Source organism: Dermacentor variabilis, chromosome 9 (assembly GCF_050947875.1).
Source record: "Dermacentor variabilis isolate Ectoservices chromosome 9, ASM5094787v1, whole genome shotgun sequence".
NCBI lineage: Eukaryota > Metazoa > Arthropoda > Arachnida > Ixodida > Ixodidae > Dermacentor > Dermacentor variabilis.
The window spans coordinates 76783840-76809103 of NC_134576.1; the positions used below are offsets into that span (position 1 = coordinate 76783840).

Below are 25264 nucleotides of genomic sequence, written 5' to 3' on the forward strand. Positions count from 1 at the left end.
ATAACAATAAAAGACGGTATATGCGGATGAGCAATACTCTGTCGGTTCTTTTTGTTTGTGCACTGTTGTGATTACGACAAAGTTAAATGAAGTGCACTTGAGTGCATATGCAAGAACATTAAACAAAAATGCACCAAGAATCTTGTTTAATAAAAATATTTTCCCAGTGGCCGATGATGGCGGTATAAGAGGAACGACTTCGTGCAATCTGTCGTCACCATGACACCACTAATTTTTCACTCCACTAGTTTGCGTGCTTCTTGAACATTGGTCGCGCTGGTAGCGACCTCTCTAGTGCAGACATGGCGGGCGCAGCGGACGACGTGATAGCTCAGGTCAACGAGACGCTCAAAGAAGCCGTCAAAAATGAAACTACCAAGTTCCAGCCGACTCCCGCAGGTCAGGCAGTCGCCTACACCAGCATCATGCTTATGGCTTTCTTCCCCATCGTCTTGGGCGCTTTCAAATCCGTCACACACCAGCGGAAACAAAAGGCCAGTATGCTCGCCCCTTGCTCTCCGCAACATATGTCAGCGCCGTGTGTTACACGTAAGCAGCGAAACTGGCGTCATTTCGCGCCGGCGACAGCGTCTGTATGCGCTTGAACTTGATACGTTTTCTCTCGCGTGGCTCTGACATCGGTCAGGATTTTCCGCTAGTAATAGCGCGCCGTACTCTAAATAGCTGTCGTGGTGCTAAGGAGACGTGTCAGTTGGGCTCATGCCTTGCGACACATCGTTACGGGTTTCTTATTGCTTTCACTGTTTTCAACACTTGATAGAACTGCCGGCAAAACAGTCTTTTGCCGAATTCAATTGCTTGTTCGCACGCGAACGCACCCTAAATGATACCATGTGCGAAAACCGAAACATGTGACGCACAGTAAACGACCGAACTGCTCGCAGGAAACATTGCCGCTTTTCTCTTTGGCAAGTTGAAATTGCTTTAAACGTTCGTGCGGTCTTACGTCAATGCGAACTTGCTCCCCGTTTCTCTTGTTTCTGTACGTTTATCGTGTCTTGAATGAAACGCTGAAGCTCTTCCGTCGGTCACGTTGGGCCCTTTCGCGACATCATTCTATTTTACAGGAGTCTGGCGAGAAGCCCGAAACCATGACGAGGAAGGATGCTGCCATGTTTCCAGTCATAGCCAGCGGAGCACTGTTTGGCTTGTACATATTCTTCAAGGTACGATGAAAGCGTTCGAGTACTCAATTGCGCCTTTAAACGTTTAATAGCCGTGCAGTTGGGGCCGTTTCTTGTGCCTCGAGGTGCCGAATTCTATATTGTGCAATGTTGATTCTCCAACAGCTGATACGGATTGACAGGAATGTGGTGAATTTTATGAATAAATTTGACTATTGCCTTAGTTGACACAAGTTAACACATATCTATTCGTGTAACAGTTTCTGCCCCGTGCACACAGCCAGCTAGTTAACAGTAATTTCATCACTTCAATGCTTTAGGTGCACATGTAAGTCAGCTTGACTGCTTCGTGACTGCTTTCCAGTAGTGTAGGAGCTTACAAAACATGCTCATTTCTTATAAAGCACTCCCCATGAGCTGTGCCTGCGATACAGTATACTCTGTGCCCATTAGTGAGAATGGCAGCCTAGATGTAGTTTTTGTATGCAGCCATGTGGACAAATGCATGCCACTCTTGGGATTAATGCAGCTGCACACAACAGCGAACAGCAAGTTAAATTGCTGCGCTGTTTCCTGTTCAATTACCTTGTTTTCCTGTGCTTAAAGGAAAGCCTGCAATACCTTTAAATAGATCATGCGGTCCATAGCTTGCGCACACTTGTGGCTTCCCTTTAAATGCAGGAAATGACAGCTGCAAAAAAGTTATGTTGCAAACAATTCGAAATTATAAGGACAGCAGCTAAAGTTTGTTAATTAGTACTGATTACTCTACTGATAAGAACAGACATTTGCTGCAGGCTTATCCAGGAAGTTTCTGAAATCACAACATACAGTAGGTTTGCAAGATAACTTTTTTGGGGTGCACTGGTGCTTACTGTGAGACACGATTTCGTAGCGAAAAAATTTTGAAAAGGAGAAAAGAGGGAAAGAGCAGACAGAAAGACGGGCACTACTACTACTACTATACTAGTAGTAGTGGATGTCCTTCTATGAGCTCTTTCCATTCACTGGTTTTTCCTTTTCTAAACTTCTGTGCTATAAAACTCTGTCTTACAGTATGCAGTTGGTTTCACCTGCACTGAAGGCTTCAGCTTTCTTTTAAAACTTGCTCTGTGTAAACTGGGACACCTGGTAGCAGAATGCAAAAAAAAAAAAGCCATTGGTGGTATGCTCTGTTGGTTGGCTAATGTGCCCTGCTGGCATTGAGGTTCAGTGCACAAGTTTACGTAACTACGGTGCATGCACTGCTAAATGCATTGCAGCGCTTTGCATTTGGCTGTGAAGGACATGCAGCTGATGAGTGAGTATGACTAGCGAAAACTTCTGCGAGATGTTGTCATTTGTCTTTTAAGAGGAAGCTTTAGCTCGGGCCCAACTCCGACGCAGCCTATTCGAAGACATGTAAAACGCAAAAACGTTTTTCTGAGAAAACCCCTGGACTGATTTTTAAGAAGCTTTTTGTATTTGAAAGAGAAAGTTAAATTCTAGTGACTGTTGGAAGCGGAATTTCGATTTAGGGCCTGGATTTCGTGAAAACCATCTTCAAAAATTTGAAAGTTCGAAAGAAATAGAAGCACGAAGTTTACAAATTAATAGCTCAGCATCAACGACAGATATCGCGGTTCTATAAATGGCATCCACTAGCTCATTGAAAGCAGATAAATTTGACATGTCATACTATATCTTGCAAGAGTTTGTTACGTTGCAGACGATGGTTCTGCAAAAGCTTTATTTCCATATTACTAAATTTTTTTACATTCATGTGTGACATATCAATTTTTTCCCCTTTAAATGTATTATAAGACGTAATTCACATAATTGCGATATCGCTTTTCATTGCTGAGTTAGAGATGTAGACTCGATAGTTTCGTTTTCTGAAAATTTTCTATTTTTGCCAATTTTTTATAAAACATTGACGATCTAAATCAAAAATTCGAAATGAACAGTCACTAGATTTCAAGTTTTTCTTTTAAATGCAACAAACTTCGTCAAATTTGGTGCAGTGGTTGACGAGAAAAACGAATTCTCTTTTCACATGTATTTAGATAGGAGCACCCGAGCTAAAGCTTCCTCTTAAGCAGTGCTTTTATCTTCTCTTCTTTAAGGCAATATGTGGGGTGTTCACGTAACAAGCAGTATTTTTGTGGATCTTTTTGTGTGCAGCTCTTCTCAAAAGAATACATCAACCTCCTGCTTACGGGATACTTCTTCTTACTTGGAGTATTAGCTCTTGCTCACATATTGAGGTGAGTGTTGGTCATGTTGTCTTAAGTTTATTTTCTTTAAAGGAGTACTGAAGCACCTTCTTGAAGTTATAGAAACTCTACTAAACTCCTCTTGCATGTAAATAGATGGCACTGTGCTAGTACGAAAATTAGCAACATAAGGTAATTTTATTTGAAGTTGGTCTTGATACGCCAGACCTGGCGTCATCAACATTGTTGGGGATGTCATGACCAGGGTTAGTAAACCTCCTTGAAAGCCTTGAAAACCCTTGAATTTGGAAAAGGAGATTCAAGGTCCTTTAACGCTCCTTTAAAATACATGTGCTCCTTGAAATCCATAAAAACTGGGGTTCGGGGCGACTTTTCAACATTCAAAGTAACAAACTTCGTGTAATGGCTATGCCACGAGCGCTGTCTGTAAGCAAACAATCCTAGATGTTTTCTTTAGAGAGTGTCGCTAAACAAGTGCAATGTGGCATGTCCACAGCCACAAACGACAGGCTTGTTTAAGCACATGATATGTGGCTTGTGTGTGAGCAAAGTCTGTTCCAGGTCAGCTATTTTAACGATGTTTGGCACATTTAACTGAATGCACACGAATGGCTTATTCTCGGGGGGTGTAATTCACGGACAGCTTTTATCTTGCTGGTGAAGCGAAACCCAGATGTTTCATTCCTCATCCTATTCGAACATGTCATTGTCTATCTTAAGTTGACTTTATGGCCATTCTTTTTGTCAGAAGCGGCACTGTCCCAGAGTTGTTTCCTTCTCTTTCTTGTGCTTATGGAAAAATCCTCAGAAGCAGATATGTTTTTGTTTTTGTCTTGAAGCAGTTTTATAGAATATTAATTTTCTCTGTGATCATATAATTTTACGATTACTGGTCACACTTTGTCAGTTTGTTTTCATCTAATTCTTTCTATCCGTTCAGCCGAGCTGGCATGTGCACCCAGCATTTCTGTCGAAATACCTTTGAGGGAAGATTCTTTGACATCTTTATGTGTCTCATTTGCTTTCTCCTACCTACTGTGGTTGCTCATTGGCTATGGTGTTGGGCAACTGAGCACGAGGTCGCGGGATCGAATCCCGGCCACGGCCGCCACATTTCGATGGGGGCGAAATGCGAAAACACCCGTGTACTTAGATTTAGCTGCACATTAAAAAACCCCAGGTGGTCGAAATTTCTATAGTCCTCCACTACGGCGTGCCTCATAATCAGAAAGTGGTTTTGGCACGTAAAACCCTATAATTAAATTTTTAAAATTTTGCTTTCTCCTCAACACCAAACACAGAAAGATTATTACGCCGACTGCAGTCCTCTAAATCGGCAAGTTTAAGTTATAAGTTCTGCACCTTCTTCTGCAAGCTATAGAACACGCTCCAGTTATAGCTGAAGCCGAGTCTTCAAACATTTTAAACCATGATTCAATTTCATCTAGCCTAGTTTTTATCTCTTTCTGCCCCTGCAGCAGTTCACCTAGTAGCTGCTCAGGTGATGGGCCCGTGTTAGGCTCAACATCACTGCAAAGCATTAGTAACGAATAAACAAAGCTGGAAACAGTGGTACACAATGTACACATACACTTTGGGCACGTCAGCTGGAACAAGTAGGGATTGCTGGATTTAAAGGGGGAAGTAGGTTTACTAACCTGTACAAGAAACATGAACAGGTTTGAAACTGAGCTGAACGAAGGCCAGCTGATGTGTCCCCATGGTTAGAAGTGTCAGATTTCAGCCAAAGGTACTCGTGTTAAAGCAAAGAGGCTGAAACTTACTTTCCATTAGGCACTTCCAACGACCAGGGTTCGCAAATTGAGCCGCAGTGGCTGTGGTGTGAACCAACAAGCAAAGCAATAAAGTGGTGGTCTGGCTTGGTCATTTCATCTGGCTTTGTTTTGCTCCACAATGAAATCATTGTTTAATAGCATATAAAACTTCAGTTCGCCCTGAATGTGGGTACAGAGATTTCAAAAGGGGCACTTGTAGCACTGAAGCAGCTATAGGCAGTGTCACTTGGTGTCTGCGTATTTTCCATGCGTTCTTGTTAACCTTGGACGACTTGCTTGTGCAGCCCGGCATTCAGCCGCGTCCTGCGAAGTCTGCTGCCCAGTCACTTTTATCGCTGGGAGTACAGGATCTCCTTCCAGCGGTGGTCGACGACACAGACTGATGAGTGCGAAGGTGAGACGTGATTGAGGGCTGTGAGAAAGTGCAGAAGGGTTTTACCTTTTATTCCGACTGAAGAAGTAGCAGGTCAAATGGATGCTAAAGAGTTGTACTACATCAGTTTACGTTGGCGAATCAATCTTTCAGAACTCCTTTCATTCATGTTCAGTTTGCATTCACTATTACGGAAGAAAACGAAGACCAAACTTAACTGTCCTGTCTCCCTTCCTTGTGATTGTCTAAAAAAGCGCAACCAACGTTTCCAATTACAATGAACCAACTTGCCCAACAACGCATTCTGCTAAACTTAACTTTGTTGAACATTGCTTTGAAGCCTCATCATTGGTATGTAGGTGTGATGTCATGTGCCTACAAGTATTTTCTTTTTGTATTTTGGCTTCTTTGGTGCACTTAAGGTTCCAAAAGGCTGACTGATTCCTTTAGAATGAAAAGCAGTAGTTCATTGACAATAAACAATTAACTAGAGCTGACCAGATGCCTTAAATGCGTGACACCAAGAGGTACTGGAGCATGAGCTTCGGAGTGATGTAGCCACTAGCCCTTCCTTCTTGCATTTTTTTTTTCGAGCTTGGGAAGCCTCTCCTCACATTAAGCATGGCTGCTTTGCTATTGCAGAGGCATCATTAACAAATAAAATTCCTCTGCTGCACAAAAAAGGCAGGCTACCGTATTTACTCGCATAAAAGGCGCACTTTTTTTTTTTCAGAAAATGCGGCTCAAAGTTTGGGGTGCGACTATTACGCGGGGTAAAATTTACGAAATTTTTTCAACTCGCATTCTCGCGCTTTGAATTTGGACATATGTCAGGAATATGGCTACTGTCACATAATTTACCAATTGATCTAGTATAAAAGGAAAAATAAAAGCTACCTACTTACCTTTTAATGAACAGGCGAGACACATTGACTGCACACACACATAAAATTTATTAAGACTATTCAGAGTCCGAGTCTGAGTAGGAGAGAACATACTCATCACCGCCGGGTGGAGACTCGTCTTCTTTGTCTGAGCTCCACAACATGTCGTCTTCGCTCGCATCCAGTGCGTTGGAGATCCCAGTTTTCTTGAAACTTTTCCTGACAACGTCATCGGAGATATCACCAAGCTTCCACGATTCATCCGCACATTTCCATAGGCGGCCTCTTAATTTTGCCACCAGGAGTTGACGCTGTCCTCCAGCCATCCAGTTAGTGTACAGCCTTCGAACGTTGTCCTTAAAAGGCTTATTTAAGGACACGTCCAACGGTTGCAGCACGGAAGTAAGGCTTCCTGGAATCATGGCAATATCTGTACGCAGCTCTAACAATTTCTCTCGTACATTCTGCAAGGTGCCCGCGAAAACTGTCCAAAATGAGCATGGCCGGATACAACAGGCTGCCCGACTGCCGGCCCCAGATGGTCTTGATCCAGTCCACCATCAACTCCGCGGACATCTAACCTTTCTCCTGGACCCTGACGTAGGTGTCTCGAGGGAAATTTCCCTTTGGGAGAGTCTTTCTCTTAAAAATAACATAAGGCGGTAGTTTGCGACCATCCGCAGCCACTGCCAACATAACACTAGACCTGTGTTTTTCTGCGCCAGATGTTCTGCGCCAGATGCACCTTTCTCCTCTACAGTTGTATTTCTCGGCATGTTGAAACAGAGAGGGGTCTTATCTGCATTGGGACAAAATGAAGTTTTTTTGCTGCCGGAGCCGTATAACAAAACGGTGAAACTCCAGTACCTTGTCCTTGTATGCTGAGGGCAAGCGCTGGCACAACGTTGTGCGCCTTCTCAGGGTAAGTCCATGGCGTCGCATGAAGTGCGTTGTCCATCTGGAGCTTGCTTTGAAATCTTTCGCTTCGATGCCCTGCACTCTAGCAATTCTGCGCGCCTCAGTCTGCACTATGTTGAGAGACTGCACAACCGTCCTGTCGAAGGCCCCATATGTGTTGAACAAGTTGCTCTTCCACTTGTGGGTACTCTCCGGACTTTGCACCGCGGAAGGCCCATAGCGACTTCTTTGTGGCCTGAAGTTTTTCTTGCTGACCTTGCCAGTAGCGAATGCTTGTTTCTCCGACACTGAAATGTTTGCCTGCAGCACGGTTCCCATGCTCGAATTCGTACTGCACAGCTTTCAGTTTGAATGCAGCCGTGTAGCTGGCGTACTTCCCCATTGCGGAACACGCGACCACACGAACTGCACGCCGCTTGCAAAATGGCGAGGTGTGGCATTTTTTTCTTTTCTTTGCCTGTGTCAGCCTGTGTGGAGCATTGATGGCGATGGCACTGTTGCTTGTGTCGAGTCACCCGGCCTCCGAGAGTCACCTAGCTTTCCGAGCTGCCTCAGCGAAGGCAGCGAAAAGCTTACACATCGGCGGTTTGGAGGGGAGGGGGGTGTTATCGATAGTTGATGGAAGAACTATTTTTCGCTTGTTGATGCGTTTTTTTTTTTTTTTTTAATTATTGTTAGGTTTCTATGGCCGCGTTAGGTCATCGTGCTCGCTGGCTTCGCGGCGGTTCGGGGAGGGGGCTGTTGGTAGTCAACGATGGTTAACGGAAGAACTGGTTTTCGCAATGTTGTATGTGCTGTGGGTCCTCAGCAGCTGCGACAGCAGCAACACAATGAGAACTAGTAGTCCAGCAAATACGTTAATAAGCTTGGGTTGTGGAATGTGCGTGCATTTTTTTTTTTTTTTCACCCGAGATGGAGGGGGAGGAGGACATCGGCTTGCAATCGTGTAAATGTGGTACTGATCACAGTGCCAAGTTCAGGGTGCGCCTATTATGCACGGAAATTAAAAAATCAGATTTTCCACGACCAAACTGGGGAGCGCCTATTATGCGAGTGTGCCTATTATGCGAGTAAATACGGTAGGATTGTGAAGCAGGCTTTCCGTATGTCATCCTGTGTTGGTGTTACATAGTACAATTTCACCAATAAAGGAAATGACAGTTGAAGCAAAAAACTTCCCTCCATAAAATTTTTCTCACACCTTGGCCTGAGGCACCAAAGATGTCATTATGTAATATCTCAATTTCGCATCAGTCTTCTCTCTGATTTCAGGCTTCTTATTGCATTAAAAGTTCATAAGGCTCGTTTACCATTTTTTTTCTTTGCTATGTTGTGTTTTTCTTTTGCTTTTTCTGTTTGGTAATCATCAGTTGACTATAGTTGAGTTAAAGCCAATCGTCATAATCTACTATGAACTCGCAGGAAAAGTTCGTGGCAGTCGTTTTTGACATTGTGTTGTTTTCCTTCGGCATATTATTCTTTTGTATAACCTGTAATCTATAATGAATAAATCAATTTCAATTACTAAGTGTTAGCTGGTGCCATCTCTGTTGACGTTGCGCAGAGTACTTTGACTACCGCTTCAGCTACGACGACATAGCCTGTTGGATCTTCTGCTGCTTATTTGGAGTCTGGTATCTCTGGAAAAAGGTAGGCGTTCACCACTCTGGGAGAGGTGATAGTTTCAGCTGGAGGTGGTACTTACTTAGAGAGGATTGAGGTCTAGGCAAGCAATTTTGCAAATACAGGGTGTCTACCAACTGGGAATTCTCAGAGATATTGAGTAGTATGGAAACACTCAGGGAAAACTCAGGGAATTTATGCCTCTATCAGGGAAAACTTGCTGTAATTTTATTGAAAGGGAACGAAAGTCATGGTAATGCTGGCTCGAGTAACGGAGGGAGTTCATAAGAAATGGTCTTTGATGCTGCGTCGTTGGCTGGAGAAGTTGCCAGAGTACAGTCAAGGAGCGACTTTCCAGACGGACAGCTTCGCGGCACCACTACATACCCCATAAGGTCAATGTATAAGGGGACATTGCATTAGCGCGTAAAAAAGGACACGGACAGGAATATGAAAAAAAAAAAAAACTCCGAATGCTAGTCTGCCAACTAGCCCAGCTTTCTGCCTTAAAAATCAATGTATAAGAACGTCTGAAATTTCAGACATAAGAACCATTCGCCGTCCGATTTTCTGAACTTTTTACCATGACCGCAGGTCTGAAACGGCATTAATAAAAGCCACAACCTCTGCCATTTTTATAACCTCGCCGCCTCGAACCGGCACACTCGCACGCAGATCCGCTGGCAGCCATAGCCACCACCGCGGCAATGCTAGGCCTAGCTGCTTTGAGGTTCAGTATTAAGCTTTTTGCCATTCTGTGCCATGTTTTTCATCGAAAGAATTCGCTGCGGTCAGCAATAACACTGACACCACCTTTGTGGTCATTGCGATTGGCTTCGAAGTTCAGAAAGCACGAAATGTTGCATAATGCCGGTTCGCGAAAGTTAGCTTTGCCTCATTACACTAATGTTACGCTGTGAAGCATAACAAGTGTGGGAAGGGGCAACTGTCACGGAACACAGTATGTATTCCTTAATTATGCGTGCGTGCACCCGTCATCTCCCATCACAGTAGGAGTACCGATATGCCTAATAAGTGTACTGGCAGGCCTTCAGAGGTTTTTCAGACGTGCCTGTGGCAATTTGAGCCCTTAAGGGATGTAAAAGACATGCATTCATTTTTTGGACGCTTTTGCGGCCCATAGGGAGTCCGGAAAATCGGACGCTGACTGTACAACTGTCCAAGAGGATGCTTCAAATAGTCCTATGGCGAATGCGCAGCCGAAGGAGAACAAGAAGACAAAGGACGTACACATTGAGAAATGAATGGGACATGAGGCATGCCTCCGCTCTTTTGAAGGAGCTTGCACTCTAAGTGCAAAGAAAAAAAAAAAACTCTTTAAAACAGTGAAACGCAACACTGAGGCGTTGTGTATGGGGCTGAGAGTGTAAGGACAGTTGAGGTTGACTTACCAGCTGTTGCGAGAGAATCTCACTTGTGATAAAGTTTGGGCTTCAAACCAGTTAGCTTGCTATCAGTTGATAGAAATAGCTCATATTCGAAAATATTCTATATGCATCTCTTTCTTATCCGTATTCGAAAATGTTTGACTCGATTTGCAATGGGTTTTACTATTTCTTTCGAAGATATTTTATTCGCTGTGCATTTTTCATAACCCCTCCATTATGTTTTCTTTTTGAATAAAATAAACACTACCCCTTACTATTCAAACTGGATTAAGTTGTTCTTTTATTTTTTAACCTGCTTACTAGAGAGTGACACCATCGGGTGACATGATGTAGGGAGCCCTTCTTGACATAAAACAAAGTTCTGTGTCACTCGGGGAGTATTACAAAGGCACTCGGGAGAAAACCTAGAAAACTCGGGGAATTTGGAAAGGTCAGCTTGGTAGACACCCTGAAATAGAACCAGTGTTTTACTCCCACCATGCAACCTTATGCACAACTAGAACAGAGGTTGACAGCAGTGTCACGGATACCAGTACATGCTTCCGATGTCAATCATTTATGATGTTAGCTGCTCGTACATGGACATGCTTAAGGAGCACTCCGGCTTCGCATTCACTGCTTTGCTTATGCAGCCTGTTTCAAGAAGAAATCCTACCAAGTTGAAGAGCATGTGAGGGCTCTATATACTTTTATAGTCATCCAGACACTGGTCAAATAAAACCCCACCTGATGGCTTTGTCATAAGGAATGAAACTGCAACGAAAATTAAAAGAAAATTGAGAAATTTATGCCTAAGAAAACTTCACAGGGGTGAACAAGGGCACTAAGGGATGCACGATACATAATGGACTTTCAATCACGAGAAGCTGCTGGCTACAAATAAAGGAAAACGAGCTTCAAGGCACTGACTTGGGCTAGTTGGATATGTTTCATGCTGGAAACGGCTCGGAAGACACAGACAAATCAGCGAATGACACAGGCATTTGTGTTGTCTGCTTCCTTACCCATGTCTCTCTTGCACTGTTTTCTGTATTCAGGTCGAGTTTGAAAATGAACCTGGTTGCTTCTATAGCACGTATAATGTTTGTGGGGCAAATCCAAGGGAGATTTCCATCTCGTCATATATATGCCAGGCCTTCGGTTACTACTTTTTGATCGCATGTTTGTCATTACGTGCATTACGGGCTGGCGAGAAAGACGCTCAGCAGCATTTTCCTTGTTGCCCATCCACTCAACCTTGCAGCACTGGGTGGCCAACAACCTCTTCGGCCTGGCCTTTGCCATCAACGGCGTAGAGCTGCTGCACATCAACACAGTGTCCACTGGCTGCACGTTGCTGGGTGGCCTCTTTGTCTACGACATCTTCTGGGTGAGCGGGCTCTGGGCCGGGAGACCGGGAAAGACCTTGCCTCTGTGAAGGTCGGGGTCGACTCCTCCCTGTGTGCTCATTTGGCTGCCACGTGCGCTCGCTAAAACCTTTTTTTTTTTTCTTTCTCTTTCTTTCGTGGGCTTCTTTTCGTGCGCAGGTCTTTGGCACTGACGTCATGGTAACCGTTGCCAAGTCTTTCGAAGCACCCATCAAATGTGAGTTATCTTTTGGCTCCAGTATTAGAGGGAATGACTGCGTGATTGCAATGTTGAGCGAGGTTATGGTGCTTGTAGAAAGACAGAACATAATAGTTGTTAAAACATTGTCATCTCTTAAACATATGCTAAAACAGAAAGTCAAATCACTCAATAGCGGTAGAATATTCTTTCAAAACTCTGTATTTCCATGCCAAGAAGTGGCATTTATCAGCTGAGAAAGTGAAAGGTGTGCATTACTTTTTTCTAATCTCACCCAAAACTTGGAACCAGTGAAATCATTGTGGTGTCACCAGCTCTGCATTGGCTTCTCATACCTACATGGTTTGACAGCAAAGCTGTTCTAGAGTGTCTACATGCGGTATAGAGTGTCCTTCACAATATGCTCACTTGATTTGAAAGTCTCCTACATGTAGGCACGCTGAGTAGAAATGGCTAGGAGACCCACGAACTGTGCATGTGTTCAATTTCACGTTAGCCCTGTTCGTTTCGCTGTTGTTTGGCTCTAAAGAGGCCCTAAATGCTCCCTTGGTGTTAAAATTGAAAGCAGTGTGAGGAAGAAGAGCTGTCTCTGTCTGTGAGATGAGAGCTTGTTTACCGGGAACCTCCTCCGTTTGCTAGTGTTGTGAGGCTTCAATAAATTGACTGACAGCAGGAATAAAAATTCAGCTAAATTTTTTTTTTGTTCTCCTTAGTGTGAGTTTTGATCGCCTGCAAAAGTGAGACTGTTAGGGAATGTTTGTAGCAACGGCATCCCAGTCACCCAGCAAGACGGCAGCCTCGGGTATCACAGTTTTATTTTAACCTACTCATATGTATATTGCAGGGTTCATACCATGGGCTAACAAACTTGTTGCCACGTGCACAGCGGAAGTAGTGGCACGATCACTTTCGGCCAAACAAAAAAGAGTCACAACACAGCCGATTGGAATGCATTGTACGAAACCAGAGTGACACACACACGGTGTCGCATTAAACAGAGCTTTATTTGGCAGGCAAATGATCCTTTACATGCCTGAAAAATGTGCTGCTTCCCTTCCCCTTCATCCCCCACATACCATGCCGTATGTTACATCTCGAAACAGACATCACTTACCGTGCCGTGCGCTGGCAGCGGTGCACACACAACTTGTGCAGGTTGTTTGTTCAGCATGATGAGTTTCTTGTAGCACCTGCTTCTCACTGAGGGCAAGCACTTGCCGCATTTGGGTGCATTGAGGCACTCCAAGAGCGGGACATGCTTATCCTGAAGAAAGTTCCACCCACTTAACTGGGGACAAAGAGAGGGAGGAGTCTGGGAAAGCTGCATATCAGCACTGAAATTTCAGGTCGGGGGAAGGCCCAGTGTGCCACCCCCTGGCTATGCCACTGTAGAAGAACGACTCGGACGTTGCATTTGGCATGCTGCCTTCGCATCGGTACGTGGCAAACGTGTTATTGCCACACGTGAGAAAATGTGCGCACGCTAGAGCAGGTACGGTGAGAAGCTAGTTCAACAACCCAACTGACACAAGATTAGCAAATGCAATGACGTCGTGAGAGACTGCTCGGTCAGACACTACTACTGTGGAAAGGTGGGTAGGGGCAGGATCATGCCCACGTTTCCCCTCAAATTTAGGTGAAGTGGCAGCCGCTAGAGGGGTTGCTTACCGGTATAAGGTTCTTTGTGCAAAAGGGGGCACAGCTCTTGTGCAGGAGTATCCTTTATGTGAAAATAAGCGACGTTTTTGTATCTGTTCACTTCCAGTGGTGTTCCCCCAAGATTTCCTGGAGAGCGGGTTTGCAGGCAGACACTTTGCCATGCTTGGCCTGGGCGACATCGTCATTCCTGGCATCTTCATTGCCCTGCTGTTGCGGTTTGACTACAGGTGTGCTTGAGGCAGGGTTTCAGTGAAGTTTTCTGTGTTCGTGGGGAGTTTCTTACTCCTGTACTATCCGCTTCCAGTGTGACCCCTGTTTACCTTTCCATTTTTCTCCTTCAGCCGAGACGTGCATTGCAAAATGACAGTGTTGTTTGCAGAGTCGAGTGTTGGGTGCTCGTGGCTGCAAATTCCCTGTAACACCTTACTAATTGGTTAGGTTTTGGGCCCCAGAACTGCTGCCGAGTGGGCCATGATGAGCGCCGTAGTGCAGCTCATCAGGTTAATCTTCACTGCCCGATTTCAACACTCGTCTGTGAAACCGTTCTCATGCAATTCAGATGGAAATTCGTGAGCCCAAAGAGTTTGAGTTCATATGGGTCACTTGCTTGCATTACCACCAGGAAAACAGTTTTAGTGTCAATACAACCTGCCACACTGGCAGGTTATAGCCAGGTTATAAGGTTAAACTTATAACCTGGCTTTCCTTTGTAGCTTTGTACTTCTTTCAGAAATTGTCCTCTATATCGTCGATTTCTGCAGAGCCTTATTAAATGCCTTGAGCTGTCGATGAATTTGCTCTTGTGCTACCATGCAAGGTCATGGTGCAGTCTTCAGACTTGGACCAGGATGAATTCTATTTTGACTCCGAGTCTTTCTGAGTTAATCCAGAACCTGTTTATACGTTGTATGTTTGTGCTACTTGAAGTTGGGTGACAGCTTTCCTTTCGGTAATGTAGTGCCAGCTTTGCTATGCCATCTCTACATTCTTCCATCTCTTCTTTCTTTTGCAGCCTCAAAAGGCAAAGGAATCTTTACTTTGTGAGCAGCTTCGTCGCGTACGTGCTGGGTCTGGCGTTGACCATCTTCATCATGATCTATTTCAACCATGCGCAGGTGAGGGTTACTGTGGTTCACGAAAACACCAGTGCACTTGTTATTTTTATTGTGCAAGCCAGCTCAAGCAACGATTCTCATTTGTGTAAGGTGCCGAACTCTTTGAGAACACTTTTTCTATGTCAGTGGTGGTACAGTTGCAGCGTTAGAGGTAAAGAGCTTGCTCAGAATTTAAGACCATTTCTGAAACCTCTGCATCTCGTTTACCACTTCCACATAATTGTTACAAGGTCTTTTTTTTTTCTTTTTGGCTTCTGTACATCATCCGTGTTAGGGTGCTTTCATTTTTGCATGGAATGCGCTCTGCAAGTTTAGGGGGCTAAGTACATTGTTGTGGAACTTTCATTTAATTAAAAAGTGCAAATGACATACAGTGAGACCTTGTTGCTATGGACACCACTTTAATAACAAACTCTTCCAAAATCCCCTGCTGACTGCTTATAGTTTCCAATGTAAGAATATTTCACTGCTACGAATTTCAGAATACCGAACTTTTCAGAATAATGATCATTGTTCAGCTTCTGTGTCATGTTAACAATGCCTCAGTACGACAAACAGTCATGTGAACTCTTGCAAAAATGGTTTTACAGTAAAACCTCGTTAAACTGTACCCGCTTAAACAGTAGTTTCATTTTAAAAGTAGTAAAGTCAAATCCCCGACTCAGCGGCCATTGAACATAATGTGTGTTGTATCTGCATAAACCGTACCAGCTTATTGCGTATGCATCGGTTAAAACGTAGCGTTTCAACTTTTCGGCGCGCAAACATGACGGTGCGCCATCTCCGTCGGGCAGCCTGGCAGAACAACAAGCCTCAGAGATCGGAAAAATGGCCTCCAAGTGCCCTGTGCGTTTGCGCGTGAAGCCACATCAACATCAACATCATTTCGACGCCGTGCCAGAGAGCGTTATGGCATGTTATGGCGTCGTGCAAGCGAGGACTCGCGTTGTTCCTAAGCTCAGATAAAGAAGACGCCAGGTGCTCAGCATAGAAGAAAAATTAGACATCGTCTGTGCTATCGAACGTGACACGAAGAAGTCGGCGCTGGCACGCAACAGTGATCTGCTGTTGACTACAGTGTGTGGCATTTGGAATGCGAAGAAGTTGCTCGGCTGTGTTGCTGCGACCGCAAAGAGATGTCGACTACGAGGTTCGACTTTTTGCCATCGTTGCCTGTGTTATTGCCGAAGTGTGGACTAGTGACAGTGATGAGGACGACATGGAAAGTGACAGCACGGGCGATTCAGGCCCGACAGTGGCATAAGCTGCGCGTTACGTCAGCCTCATGAATTCAATCGTCGCAACGAGAACAGGGGCGCGATAACGTAACATTATTCCAAATGAAAAGTATTCCAACTCCGGCACCCGGCAATGAAAAAGGCGCCCCCGGGACTCCTGCAGCACTACTACGCACGTGCACGGAGAATACGTAACGCCAACGAGGAATCTGCCATGCAAATGTTTGCCGAGAGGAGGGGGCTGGGCTGAAAAGCTGGCTCGCAGCTTCAGTAAGTTTGAGGCCGCTGTTGTCGTCATGCTAGGCTCCCGTCGCATCAAACAAAAATAACACTTTTGTCGCGCGAAGTGAATAAATATTTCATGTTTTTTTCCGCTTTCATCGCACTCTCTCCGAGTTTCGTTTTAGACAGGTAAGTGGGCAATCTCATGCTATTTGGGTTAAACAGTACTACCGTTTAGTACGTACTTTTTCCAAGCTCCAGCCATCTACGGTTTAACGAGGTTTCACCGTATCCCCGAAAGTGATTCAGAATGCCACTCTATGCTAGTGCCGCATTCGCCAACTGACACACAACTGCTACCAACAATGCGTTTCTGAATAGCCTTGAGCAAGGCTCACCAAAGTAGGCTAACGAAATTTTTGCAGTAAGCTTTTGCTTCTCAGCTCATTCCCCATCTGTGCTGTCTCTTTTCATAGCAAGGAAATTCTTGCAGAAGTGAGATTTTTCGTTGCTAATTTCATTATTGCAGTGTTTGACTGTAGTTCCTGATAAATCTTGGGTCCCTTGTCAGGATTAGCTGGGTGTAATGAGTAAACCTGAATATGTGAAAATGGTTGGTTTACCACCTCCTTCTGCATTTCCGCCCTTCTTTCACTTCACGAACAAGCCTGGCACGGCTGAATGGCAGCAAACTGCCCTGCAAGTGGCTAGCCTCCTCCGCTGCTTTCTTGCACAGAATTCGGTGGCACTGAGCCACATCATGCTTTTCCATGCAATGAATCAGCAATTTGCTTCATCGTATGAATACAGAGGTCATATTCTCTGATAATCACTTTCAGGGATAGTGTCGCGCAATATCTTTGCGTGACTGGTACAAGATGCATCGGCATCTACAAGCGACAATAGCACAGTGCCAAGCAGAGACCGTCTTATCACAGTGCCGGGAAAGCTGTTGCACATTGGCACCAACATGTCTGGTGCAAGCCACATGAAATCAAACGTACCTCTTGAAAGTAATTGTCCAAGAATGCCACCCCAGCTTGAGCAGTGTTCCCCTCGATTTAACTCCAAAGACTGCTTTTGTTGCGCCGTTGTGTCCGCAGAGATTTTGTAACCTCGCCTAACTCGACCCCCGCGTGGTTGAAGGTATGGTGCTACAGTGTGGGGTGAGGACTTACCTGGTTGCCTGTTGCTTACAGCCAGCGCTCCTGTACCTGGTACCAGCGTGCATAGGCGTGCCACTGAGCGTTGCACTCGTCATGGGTGACATCACGGCCATGTTCAAGTGAGTATTTTGAGGCGACTCGTCGATGACAACCACACTCGGCTCGTATATTTTATGCAGTAGACTTCCATTACTTCGACCCTGACAGCACTGTCGAAATTGATCAAATTATTCGGCTGGTCAAATCAAAGAACGTGCAGAAAAAAATGCCAGAACACAACAATGATTCATTTTGCAGTATTTGCTCGTGCTTAACACACTTCTAAATCAAACGTGCGCCAAATTTCTGTGTGTCTAAAGTAGAAAAGTAATGTAGCACGAGGTCGCGGGTTCGAATCCCGGCCACGATGGCCACATTTCGATGGGGGCGAAATGCGAAAAAACCCATGTAATTAGATTTAGGTGCCCGTTAAAGAACCCCAGGTGGTCGAAATTTCCGGAGTCCTGCACTACGGCTTGCCTCATAATCGGAAAGTGGTTGTGGCACGTAAAACCACGTAACTTAGAAAAGTAATGTAGAAACAGCTTAAAGCAAAGTGGTGAACTGAAGTGCTTATTGCGTGCCGACTGTTAGAATTGTATTGTGCCGACTGCTTAGAATTGTATTATTCTCTATTATTATCACTACCTTGTAGTTATACTTTTCCAGTATGTTCTCAATGTTTGTAGTGTATTTTTCAGTATGTTTTATCAAGTTATGTTATCAAATGGCGCTCGTTTTGCTTCTATATTTTCATTATTTATTCACTGTGATAAGTCATGCAATGTAATGTAGCCCCCTATGTAATGCCTGTAAAAGGGCCTTTAGGGTACATGAATAATAAAAAAAATCTCGCACTAAATTTCTTTTTGTATGATAGCCAGTTTTCTAAAGTCTGCTTCACTGCACGGCTTATAATGTGTCTTTGCTGTTATACAGCCACACAAAGCAGTAAAGCTGCGGAGGTGGTTTTGGTTCCGTATCAGATTGCATAGCGCAGGCAATTTTCGGCCCATTTTCTTTGGAGAACAAAAGCCGCCCGTTGGAATTGGGTAAATACCTTAATTGGACAATTGTGAGCTACTGTTATTGCTTGAAAATCTTCCTGGGGGGGGGGGGGCAAATATAGGCGTTTTTGACAGGAGATGTTAGTTCAACACATTCACTGTCCTATAAGCTCTATCGAGAAAGACTACCACTTAATGGATTGTTATTGCGGTCACCATATGGTGTTAAGCACATGTGTGCGTACTGGTCAAGTTCAAATTATGCGGCCAATGTCAATTTTAGGAACAAAATAGTGAATGTTTAGGCCCATAGAAATGCATGGGCACAAGGGGGCCTCTTGTCAGGATTGTATCAACTGAAAAGTGGAAATAACTGGAGTCGAATTAACGGAAGTCCACTGTAGTTGAAACGGTACTTTCATACAAATACGATAAACCAGCACTGCGGGAATACGCAAGGTGGAGAAAGGACATAGCCTCATACTACTCTTGAGGAGCTGACTGTCTTTCCTTTTACCTTCCACGGTAGCCAAGGGGCTGTCTGTGGCCTTCTGCTCTGAGCATGTAGTCACGGGTTAAACTTCATACCGTCACGGCCAAATTTGGAGCAGATTTGGACAGAATACAGAAATGCTGGCATGCTTTTAGATGCACCTTGAAGAACCCCCCAGGTGATCAAAATTGTTACAGAGCCCCCCTCCCTCCATTATGGCATTGCTCATAGTCTACTTGTTGCTTTGGGGCATAATAAGCACCGTAATTTTATTTTATTATGATTTCATGAGACTTCTTCACCTTGTGGATTACCGCAGAACTTATTCGCCATATTTCAGCATCCCTGCATTCAGAGTTCTTGAATAGTTCGGCCTCGCTTTGCAATCTGCTGGCCCCCTGGTTAGATCAGATGATAGAGCGACTGCTGTGGAAAGGTTTTAGTCCCATGTCTAAATCAAATCAGTTCAGTTTATTTGGATATGTTTACAAAAGCATTGCTGCAAAACTGCCGGGGCCCTCAGCAATACCGTTTGCTCTGGGCCTATGCAATTAATACAAAACATGGTGCAACTCAGGTTGAAAGGCAGTATGAGTTGAAAGCACAGATTCAAATGGCACAAAGTTGTTGTTCCACAAAGGGAAGAAACCAGCAAATAGCAAAAGCACAAGTGTTACACCATTGAAGCATGTTTCTTGTGAATTGTAGCTTGCGGTATTCACACGAGAGAGAAATCCGCCTCGCCACTGTAAGGAGAGCTCACCATGTGACCACTGCATCATGCCTTCACAGCGCGGTGCGGCCCTCGAAGCTCCCCTTGACGGCAGGGGAGCGTTTGTTTGAGTGCTACAAATGCTCCCCCATCCCCACCTAGAAGGGGCAAAAGGGCGGGGGGGGTTCCTGGGGGGAAGCGCCCAGCCTTGGGGCTCGCAGGGGAGGGAGATGCAACTTGCCGGAAACAGTGTTATTTACGGCCCTGCCCATTGTCCTTGAAAGAAGTCCGTCATGTTAATACCGTTTTGAGAACATGTGAAAATTTAGGCTCTCTTTTCTCATCTTTGGAAAGTTATTCCATATCTTTGTTCCGATGTAGGCTGCCTGCGTCTACAGTACAGTATGTTAAGAGGTGGAATGCTAACATTGTTGTCCGTCTGTGTCCTCATGGGTCCAAGTGGCGTCGTGATAATGGTACTTGCCAAGGGTGTTAGTGTCCAATGCTATATCATGAACTGAACACGCTCTTTTGAAGCCCCTGGCAATGACAGATAGCGCAATGTTTAATTTTTTTTAATAAAGGTCCTGTGAGTTCCGTATACCTAGAGGAAGACATAATTTGGAGTGCTCTTTTCTGCAGCTTTGTCCACGACTTCGGGTAAGATGAATGCGTAAGACTTCATGTCTCTCAGTACAGTGACTATGAAAAATGCTAATGTACAGTAAAGCTTCATTACAATGAAGTTTCTATTCAAATTATCACTCTAATTGGAGGGTATATCACTCTAATCTTGAATAATCTCTGGGATCAGTGTACATCATTCTTAATGTGCATTCAGGAAAATGCTGATTCACCCGATGTAAGGTAAAACATGCATGACTGAGCCGGCTGCAAGCATTCGTTATACAGTCGAACCCGTTTATAACGAACTCGATTGTTCCGCGAAAACTGGACATTATATCAGTAGTTCGTTCTCTATCGACTTGCCCTTCAAGGTGCTCGAAAATTAACCGCACTGAAACTGATGTCAGTAGCTGCAGTTCACCAGCACTTTGGTCCGAAAACCAAATTTTCAGTGTCATATTTGTTCCCAGTGCATTCCGGCACCTGGCTGCAAACTTCCATTAGAAACGACCATCTAAAGAATGAAATGCGGCATCGTGTAGCTCTTTTAGGACAGCGCCCGATTCCGATCACCTGTCGTTTCAAAACTGCAAGGGCAGCTGCCATTTTTTTTCAGAGCTTGCGATATATTTTACTATCAGCAGAACATGACTGGCACATGAGAGCGAAGCATTCTAGTTGGCTGGAAGCATAAACTTCGGAAGCTACTGCAGCGTGCAGCCATTCTTTGAAGGTCTTTGACATGGTCTCGGCATTACGACTATGCGTCAACCGAACAAGTGCCGTGAAATTGCCCTATATATGTTGCTTCTGGCGAGAAAAAAAAAATGTGATGTTCAAAAGGTAAAATGTCACCACAAACCTTTATCAGTAACCGGCAAATGCGTAAACGAAGTGCCACTGAGCCGCAGTCTCCTGATAATGACATAATAACCGCTGAACCTTTGCAACATTGCGTGGAGGTAGCGCGTCATGCAGTGTTCTCGCTTTGGCACTTTGCGTGTGCTCTTTTTACTGTGACCAAATTTGAAGCATTCGTTGTGGCAATACGGCGATTAAAAAAAAAATTGTTAAAACTGGTAGCAGTTTCCATGGGGAGAGTCGGAAAATCATAAATGCACTGAAATGCGGTTGTTAAAATCATAGATTGTTACATTTGGGATCGTTGTATAGTAGGCGACTGATTTTCCGGACCTGGAGGGGACCGAAAAATAGTCCGTATAAAAGAACAGTCCGAAAAACCCGCGAGTCGCAAAACCGAACTTTATTCCAGCTAAACTGGACTGGAAAAAGTCGCGGATCGTCTCTTGTTTTAAATTCCTGCTTTTTGTAACGACATCTGCTTGCATCTGTGCAAGCATCATGTTCTCTTCATATGCACTAGACACCAATATTGGAGCATTGACAATGTCTTGCGTTGATGGTTGCGGGCGGCCAGAGGTGTCATCGTCGGAGTCCGAGTCGCTTTGCTGCGGTGCGGTCACCTGGCACACAATCTCATTGTTAGTAAGCTTCGTGCGCAACTCTGTTGTTGTCGATTGCAGCAAACTCGTGAAAAGTAACAGCAGCGGGAAGGTCTATCCGCCTGCTGCGCAAGTCAGCAATCAGCGGCTCGCCGGTGTCGATGTCTTCAGCGGTGCCGTTTGCTTCTTCGGTCACGGTCTCTTCAGAGTTGTAAAATCCAGCATGCCTAAAACAATTTCCAATCGTTGAAGCCTGACCAGCCTTCTAGGCATCCACTAGCATGCAGAGTGCTGAGAACGGGTTAACGGAGTACGTCTTCGCATCATGAAAGCATGTGAGTGCCTGGCCAAGTAAACAGGCCCAGTGGTTCATCTTGAGGTTTTTAATGACCCCTTGGTCCATTGGCTGGAGCACGCTTTTTGTATTCAGCGGTAAGGCCTCATTAGAAAAGGAAAGTGAACGGCCCGGCAGCATCTTGAAGAATAGGCCTGTCTCGTCACAATTAAAGGGACACCAAAAGCAAATACTAAGTCGACACGGAATGTTTAAATACCATTCCAGAAACTTCTCAAAGCTTGTTTCATGCCAAGAAACGACTTAGTTTACGAGTAAATAGCATCTGAAGGGTCCGAATACCGCTTTCGAAATTCAAATCTCCCGCCAACCAACCGGGGCAGTATTCTTGCACAAAATTTAGAAGCATTAAAGTTTGTGTCAAGTTTACTGATGTTCAATTTGATATTTGGCTTTTTTTTTTTCTTGATTCGTTTCTATATTTGATTCAAAATCTACTGTTCAGTATTCACACACCCCTACTTTTTTCATTCGATGTAGCCAAGAGTTTTAATGTGTATTTTTGCTGCAGCTTCGCAAACTGTTCAAAAGTTGTTTGACACAGGAGACAATTCTATTTAACTGGGTTTGGTATAGTAGTCAGGTTTCACTTAGGCGTGTGACCTGCCGCCCAGTGAAGTTACATGACCCCTGGTTTACCTACTCCAAACACAGCTGTAACTGCTGTGCTGTCAGTCTGAAAATTGTTTCTCATTTTTCTCTGACAGCTTTCCTTTTTTATTTTCTCTATAGCATTGGCACCAATATTTCGCTCTGCACAGCCTGTTACACTTAGGCCTAATTGTGCTACTGCCAGCCGGCTACTATCTTTAATCCTAAATTCCCTGAAATTTGATTTTTCTTTTTTTGGCAGGTATGAAGACCACCCTGCCGAGGAAAAGGCTTCGGGCACTGATGAGCGGCGGGAACACGAAACTGAAAGTGACAGCGACCAGAAAACACCCAAGGCTTCGCCAGTGTCTGCAAAAAAAAATACTAGGAAAGACAAGTAAAGTGGATCATCGAACTAGGAAAACAGGGCCATGGAAAACGCTTTGGAAGCTGTATTTAATTGAGGACACTCTTCAAAGTTTCAGCGGTGCAGGAAGTGCGGCCACCGCAAGTTGTCGTGCTGACACATTTCAAATCACAGAGGAAAGGGAACCGAGACTAAAGTTTGCTGAGCGGTTGCAGTAGTAATAATTTGGGGATTCAGTTCATACGACCAGATTTGTTTCCATGGACACGTGGGAGCACGTGCTACGATGCAGACAGGATGCCACATGCAGCAAGTGTCCCTGTGCATGGCAGTTTTGTGAAATCATTGGTTGTGGAACCAACTTGTGAAGCTGAAATTGCCCTTAAGAGGGGTTCGTTTTAGCTGAAAGGTCCTGGCATTTGGTTAAACGATTTGGAAACGTGTGGCAATCTTTGCCTTAGTTAGTTGTATCCTTATTTGCATTCTTTTTTTTTTTCGTGTTCTGGAAGATTCTATGCTGTGTAAGGCCCGGTCTCGACAACTGTTTGTGTGTTCTGTTTTACACCATTCTGTTGACCTAGCAGCTGATGAGAAGCTGTTATAAGCCGAGCCATATCTGAAGCTAAGGAGGCAGGTTGCAAAGCCTGAACACTGCTGAAAATGCATTTGGCTCATAAGATAATTTATTACGACATTCAGGCTCAGTGAAAATAAATTCCATAATGAATTTGGCTTGTTTACATGTCTGTGAAAGCATTCATTTCATAAACAATGTGTTCCATCGAAACATGAGTATTTTGACAAGTCCGTCATCACGAGGTCGAATTTGTGTTTTCGGTGCATCGTGTTTACCATTCATAAATAAAATACGATTTCGTTGTGGAACAGAATATTTTTGTACCTCAGTCCAGAGTCTAAATGAAACCAGCGGTTGGAATAATTGATGAACATTGTTGTCTTATTACTTGATTTTGTAAGAAAAAAAGAGGGTGATGGTACCACTTGTCTTTTTTGGTTGTGTGCTTTCCGGCCAAAGAGAATAAAAGATCTTTCACACCTGTTGGCGACTTTGCATGTCAGTGAGGCATTTGTTTCTTTGACTTGGAAAAAGAACATGTGAAATGCACCAGAAAGAGTTTTACACTTATAAGAGTAGCTTGTCCTTATACAATTGAATCTCGCTAGTTTGAACTAGGAGGGGCTCATAAATTTATTCGGATTAAATGGAGTTCGAATTAAATGAAGCTTATTGAATGGTGGACCTGAGTGCAATGCTGCATTAGGCGGCGCATGCACAATGAGAAAACACCCGAGTGACAAGTTCCGGAAGTGTGGCTTCACGGGAAGGTCGTGCACGCTGCCGTAAAGTCAGTTATAGGCAGTATATTCGCTGCTGTGAAGTCGCACCTCCAAGGCAAAATTTGCATATAGTAACTCTCGCTTCAGCATTGCTGTTTCATTTCTTTAAATTTTGTTGCGGGTTATACGTGCCAAGCTACGGTACTTGCAACGGGACGGAAACACCAGCCGGTTGCCGCACTGTCTGAAGTCCCTTGCACTGCTGGGTCGGAAGTGCCACCATGCGAGTTGCTGAGAGCACGGTTGGCAGCACAGTATGTTTGAACCGCCAGGCGTTCTTGCACATTGATGTACACATTATTTGGACAAGACCACAGCGTCACTTCTAGTAAGCTGAAAATTTGAAATAAAGGGTTTCAATTCGGCGAGATTCCACTGTATATGGTGCTCTTCGTGGAATGCCATGTTGCTGGGGGTATACTGTGAGAAGCCATGTTGATGGTGCCATCTTATTGTGTCGAGTGGTAAACGGAGACGGCATAGTGCTAAAGCCATTGCATTGACTGGCCGCTTTCTTAGCTGCTGCTGTAAAGTGTCGGCCACATCAAGTTCATCAGCAACACTTGTGTAGCTCAACAATGTTTCTAACGCATTGCGAGAAAGTATCGCGAGATGTAGCTACCAGCATTGTTACTCCCCGTCCACATGTCCGGGATCTCGGTACTCTGTGAAGGGTGACGTAAATGGACAAGCTAAAATGCCCCAATCATTGGACAAGACTGGCCATTTCCGTTTCACTACATGGTGTCACCTACAAGATTTTGGGAGATTTGCTGATTGGTTTGTAGAGTTTCACATTGCAAAGCAGCAATGGGGCTTTCCCATTCATCATCAGTGTACACTGTGTGTGGGGACTTGGTCAGAATCAGTGCAGTGATCCGGCTGACAGAAGTACAGTAGAACCTCGTTCATACGTTTTGA

At 44.5% G+C, this 25264-nt stretch overlaps 1 protein-coding gene across 1 annotated transcript; it reads left to right on the plus strand.

Annotated features, from left to right (window-relative positions):
- Positions 1–277: 277 nt before the first annotated feature.
- Positions 278–24044, plus strand: LOC142557003 (signal peptide peptidase). The gene is made up of 11 exons (XM_075668518.1): positions 278–494; positions 1089–1187; positions 3309–3391; positions 5442–5551; positions 8897–8982; positions 11608–11733; positions 11891–11948; positions 13696–13816; positions 14602–14704; positions 17364–17449; positions 22880–24044. Exons 1-11 carry the CDS (start codon positions 303–305, stop codon positions 23016–23018), a joined length of 1203 nt encoding a protein of 400 aa, XP_075524633.1. The 5' UTR covers positions 278–302; the 3' UTR covers positions 23019–24044.
- The last annotated feature ends 1220 nt before the right edge of the window (positions 24045–25264 follow it).

Excerpts from the sequence above, each read along its gene's own strand:
- LOC142557003 (XM_075668518.1), top strand. The coding sequence starts at position 303 with ATGGCGGGCGCAGCGGACGACGTGATAGCTCAGGTCAACGAGACGCTC. Across the intron at positions 3,392-5,441 it reads GCTCTTGCTCACATATTGAG|CCCGGCATTCAGCCGCGTCC; the intron begins GTGAGTGTTGGT and ends TTGCTTGTGCAG. Across the intron at positions 11,734-11,890 it reads TTGTCTACGACATCTTCTGG|GTCTTTGGCACTGACGTCAT; the intron begins GTGAGCGGGCTC and ends TTTCGTGCGCAG.